A 5,322-nucleotide genomic window follows, 5' to 3' on the forward strand; every position below is an offset into this window, starting at 1 on the left:
AGAGCAAAAATCCCAGCAGCCATTGGGGCGGCAGCGGAAGTTCCGGTATGACGTGTTGTGCAACGGTTGTGCAGATCGGCGCTTACCTGCAACCAGTGTTTGAATTAGAGGTCACTTAGAGGTCACTTAAACGGTAGGCGTCTTTACCAGTGCACTGCCATATTCGTGCAGTGTTCGGGTGTCGGTGTAGATGTGTGTCCGTTGTACTCTGTGCGTGTGTGTTTCAGAATACGCAGATAAACACAGACACAGACACACACAGACACAGACACAGACACACATACACACAGACACACAGACACAGACACACAGACACCCACACACACACACACATACACACACGCACACACACACACACACAAAGACACACACACACACACACACACACACACACACAGCGAGAGAGAGAGAGAGAGAGAGAGAGAGAGAGAAAGAGAGAGAGAAAGAGAGAAAGATTGAGAGAGCGAGAGCGAGTGCAAGAGGGAGAGAGAGAGAGAGAGAGAGACAGAGAGAGAGACAGAGACAGAGACAGAGACAGAGACAGAGAATGGAAAGAACAAGAAGAACAAGAAGGACATGAACAAGAAGGACAACAAAAACAAGAACAAGAACAAAAACAAGAAGAACAACAACAAGTACTAGAAGACCAAGAACAAGACGACAAAAATAACTATATACCAGAGAGAAAAAATGGCACTCACCACTTGGTGGTCAGCCCCGTTGCCGCTGGAGTAGGTGGAGGCGACGGTGGAAGAACAGAGCTCCCCGTACCAAGGCACCTGGCCGTGCTCCGACACGGAGGAGACCGACAGCGTGTAGATGGAGGAGGTGTAGCCATCGCAGTTACAGCTGTCCTGCATCCTCCCTCCGTTACCTGACGCCCAGGCGTAGATCACTCCCTTTCCGTTTCTTCCCTGGGAAAATAAGCATCGGGTAAAAACACGCATTTGAAGAAAAAAAAACATAAAAAAGGCAAGTCCATGGGAAAATTAACGAGTGAATCAGGTGAAGCTTGACACAGTTACATCCTGCATCCTCCCTCCGTTACCTGACGCCCAGGCGTAGATCACCCCCTTTCCGTTTCTTCCCTGGTGAAATAAACATTTAGCAAAAAAAGGTTTCAAAATTCAGAATCACAAAACAAGAACTGTAGGTTATTTGAACGTTTGATTATTGACAAAGATAACTTTCAGTTATCAAAAAACAGAACGTGTTGTTGTGTTAATAATTACAAGTTCCCATAACCTATCTTTCTTGTTTAAAAAAAACAACCTATGAAAAGGGCAAGTCAATGAGAAAAATAACCAGTTGTCCGTTGCTCTTCTTCCGTTCCACTCACTTCCGTTCCACTCACTTTTGTTCCACTCACTTCCGTTCCACTCACTTCCGTTCCACTCACTTCCGTTCCACTCACTTCCGTTCCACTCACTTCCGTTCCACTCACTTACGCTCATGAAGGACGAGAAAGTCAGGTACACTTCGAAGGAAAATACGAAAATGAATAAACGAAGAACTAGCTCACCCACTCACTCGCACACTCACACACATACTCACTTATTCACTAACTCACTCACTCACTTGCTAGCTCACTTACTCACTTGCTCACTCACTCATTGACTCGCTCGCTCACTCACTTACTTGCTCGCTCACTGACTGACTGACTGACTCACTCACTCACTCGATGACTCACTGACTCGCTCGCTCGTTTACTCACGTACTTACTTGCTCGCTCACTCACTGACATTAAAACCCAAAAACCATCATTCATTGACTCGCTCGCTCACTCACTTACTTACTTACTTGTTCACTCGCTCACTGACTGACTCGCTCACTGACTGACTGACTCGCTTGCTCGCTCACTCACTCACTTGCTCACTGACTAACTGACTTACTCATGTCCTCCCTCCTGCCCTCTTCCCCTCCCATCCTCAGTCACTTACTCACATCCTGAATCACTTAATAAAACATCAAACAGACGATATCCTTTTTATATTTAGTCAAGTTTTGACTAAATATTTTAACATCGAGGGGGAATCGAAACGAGGGTATGGTGTATGTGTGTCTGTCTGTGCGTGTGTGTGTGTGTGTGTGTGTAGAGCGATTCAGACTAAACTACTGGACCGATCTTTATGAACTTTGACATGAGAGTTCCTGGGTATGAAATCCCCGAACGTTTTTTTCATTTTTTTGATAAATGTCTTTGATGACGTCATATCCGGCTTTTCGTGAAAGTTGAGGCGGCACTGTCACGCCCTCATTTTTCAACCAAATTGGTTGAAATTTTGGTCAAGTAATCTTCGACGAAGCCCGGGGTTCGGTATTGCATTTCAGCTTGGTGGCTTAAAAATTAATTAATGACTTTGGTCATTAAAAATCGGAAAATTGTAAAAAAAATTAAAAATTTATAAAACGATCCAAATTTACGTTTATCTTATTTTCCATCATTTGCTGATTCCAAAAACATATAAATATGTTATATTCGGATTAAAAACAAGCTCTGAAAATTAAATATATAAAAATTATTATCAAAATTTTTTTTTCGAAATCAATTCAAAAACACTTTCATCTTATTCCTTGTCGGTTCCTGATTCCAAAAATATATAGATATGATATGTTTGGATTAAAAACACGCTCAGAAAGTTAAAACGAAGAGAGGTACAGAAAAGCGTGCTATCCTTCTTAGCGCAACGAATACCCCGCTCTTCTTGTCAATTCCACGGGCACTGCCTTTGCCACGGGCGGTGGAGTGACGATGCTACGAGTATACGGTCTTGCTGCGTTGCGTTGCGTTCAGTTTCATTCTGTGAGTTCGACAGCTACTTGACTAAATATTGTATTTTCGCCTTACGCGACTTGTTTTCTTTTTGTTCACTAACATTTCGAAAACTACCCTCGGAGTGTTCAGTGTTTATCTTTCAGTTACAGGGCGACAGATTGACTAAATGTTTTGATATGGCTAAACGCGACTTGTTTGTCCCTTCTTTAGTTGGTTTGTTTTGTCTGTATTTCAATACTCAAGACTCAACATGGAACTGCCCTTTAAAAACAAGGAAATGTGTCACGCAATGGGCGGTAACAGACATAGAATACATCACATTTACAAAGAAATTGCTAAATGACATACATGTGTGGCTCCTTTCTCCAGAGCCTTGGCGGCCAGGGTACCAGGACCCTCCACAGTGACGCCATCGTCGTTGGGCCCCCAACTGGCAGAGTAGATGTCCACGTGAGACATGTTGAAACTCAGCGCCCTCGCCTCCAGGCTGTCCGTCACTTTGCCGTCCAGCATCCGTACACCTGTAGTGGGGGAGACACACCAAACGAAACAAATTCAAGTCTCGTGAAGCGATATCAAAACATTAAGTCAATCAGTTGGTCTAAAACAATTCTGAGCACATTTTCAGAGTAACTTTAACATCTCTATAATTATTGGATTGAGGAAAAGAAAATGCAGTGCCGCCTCAACGTTCACTCAAAGCCGGATACGACCACATCGAAAACGTTTATCGATTTAAAAAAAACAACGTATCGGTGTACATCTCCAAGAATCTGTTTTTAAAGTTTCGTGAAGATCGGTCCAGTAGTTTTCTCAGAATCGTTTTACACATACACAAATATACACATACACCACACCACCCTCGTCTCGATTCCTGGTCTATCTGTAAACATGTAGTCAAAACTTGACTAAATGTGAAAATAATAAGCTAGAAATTAACCCTTCTTGTATCAGTATCTTATAGAAGCTCGTTATACACCTGTGTCCGGAATAGTCACAAGAACAAAACAAATTAAGCGAAAGAGACTGACCCTTCTCGCCCACAAAATGTTTAAAGTCGCTGAGGAAAGAATGTACAAGTATGTACTGAGTCTTTTGGAAGAAGAGTAATATCAACAAAGGAAAGTCCTTCGTTCCGTTCAATGCTTGTTGTTATCTTGGGTGCCAGGAGATTGGTTGCCCAAAGAGACGGTAAGACGTCGGCCTCTTAATCGGAAGGTCGAGGGTTCGAATCCCGGCCGCGGCCGCCTGGTGGGTTAAGTAATAATAATAATAATAATAATAATAATAATAATGCAAACTTTTATAGCGCTATTCTAGAAAAATGTCTACTCTTAGCGCTTTACAATACATACATCGACAAGCATACTATACACGCACAGGCAAAGAAACCGACCAAACATAACCAACAAACTATAGATACATGCACAGGCAAAGAAAGCGACCAAAGTGTGGAGATTTTTCCGATCTCCCAGGTCAACTTATGGGCAGACCTGCTATGGTGGCTTATCCCCCTTCGTGTATACACGCAAGCACAAGACCAAGTGCGCACGGAAAAGATCCTGTAATCCATGTCAGAGTTCAGTGGGTTATAGAAACACGAAAATACCCAGCAGGCAGTAGTGGTTTTGTTAGCGGGCCGTGTAACTCGTCCACAACGCTTGTAAATCCTGACAGAGTTATTGCTCTGAAGATGACATGTTGTGGCTAATGCCGGACTGTGACAACCTATCTATCAACAAATGTTACCATACCTCCGATCTTGCTGTTGAAAGCAATACCAACGCCACAGTTTCCGTTGTTGGCCACCATGGCAACTTCTCCAGCACAGCGAGTTCCGTGTCTGTCAAATGCAAAATGTCGAAAGAATTTAGTTTCAAAATGATACAAAATTAAAAAAGAAAAAGTCATAGCATACAAGGTAAAATAAAACGTTTACACCAAAACTGAGACAAATGACATCTAAGGGAGGCAAGTATTTTGCTACAATTCAAAGGGCAAGAGACAGCGGTTGTTTCCCTTGTCAGAGTATTGATTTTTTTACGATAGCAAAACTCGTATTGTGGTAGTGAAGGGTTTGGAAGAGGTTAATTGCCTGAGGTTTTTTTTTTAAATGTATAAAATGTTGAATTTTAATCTCCAATTCACTTTACAAAGCGCCGTAAGACTGCATTCCGATGGTGAGTGATGCTATACAAAAGCTTTAAATACATGTTTTTTAGTTATTCTCTCACATGAAGACGCTTCGTCTCACCATCTCACGTCTGGCTATGCATTTACACAGAATAAGGCCAACCCTCCAACCGGACACATACCAAAAATCAGCTGCGTAGCTGCTGGCTCTGCGGGTAATGAATTTTGTTGTACAATAATTTCGTAACTAACATTATGTGTCCACTCTGGAAATTAATTCTTAAATATCTGTGATGAACTAATGTTAGCATTAACACACCATCCCAACATACAAATTTCCTTTACAACAATCCCCCTCTTCCGACATAAAAAAACCCTACCCCTAACCCCCCCACCCCCCTCCCCTCTCCCCC

The 5,322-nt window shown here is 42.5% G+C and overlaps 1 protein-coding gene across 1 annotated transcript in view; it reads right to left on the reverse strand.

Annotated features, from left to right (window-relative positions):
* Positions 1-4,618, reverse strand: part of LOC138954779 (neuroendocrine convertase 1-like) — a gene marked incomplete at its 3' end in the record, with an annotated part of 12,115 nt that extends 7,497 nt beyond the window's left edge. Inside the window, exons 1-5 of the mRNA XM_070326548.1 lie at positions 4,531-4,618; positions 3,125-3,297; positions 1,049-1,088; positions 702-874; positions 1-86 (exon numbers count right to left, since the gene is read on the reverse strand). The exon at positions 1-86 is cut by the window's left edge and continues 15 nt beyond it. Of these exons, the coding sequence (XP_070182649.1) occupies positions 1-86; positions 702-874; positions 1,049-1,088; positions 3,125-3,297; positions 4,531-4,588 (530 nt within the window). The remainder of the gene's footprint in view (positions 87-701; positions 875-1,048; positions 1,089-3,124; positions 3,298-4,530) is intronic.
* Between the last annotated feature and the right edge of the window lie 704 nt (positions 4,619-5,322).

This window comes from Littorina saxatilis, unplaced genomic scaffold (genome assembly GCF_037325665.1).
Source record: "Littorina saxatilis isolate snail1 unplaced genomic scaffold, US_GU_Lsax_2.0 scaffold_2818, whole genome shotgun sequence".
Lineage (NCBI taxonomy): Eukaryota > Metazoa > Mollusca > Gastropoda > Littorinimorpha > Littorinidae > Littorina > Littorina saxatilis.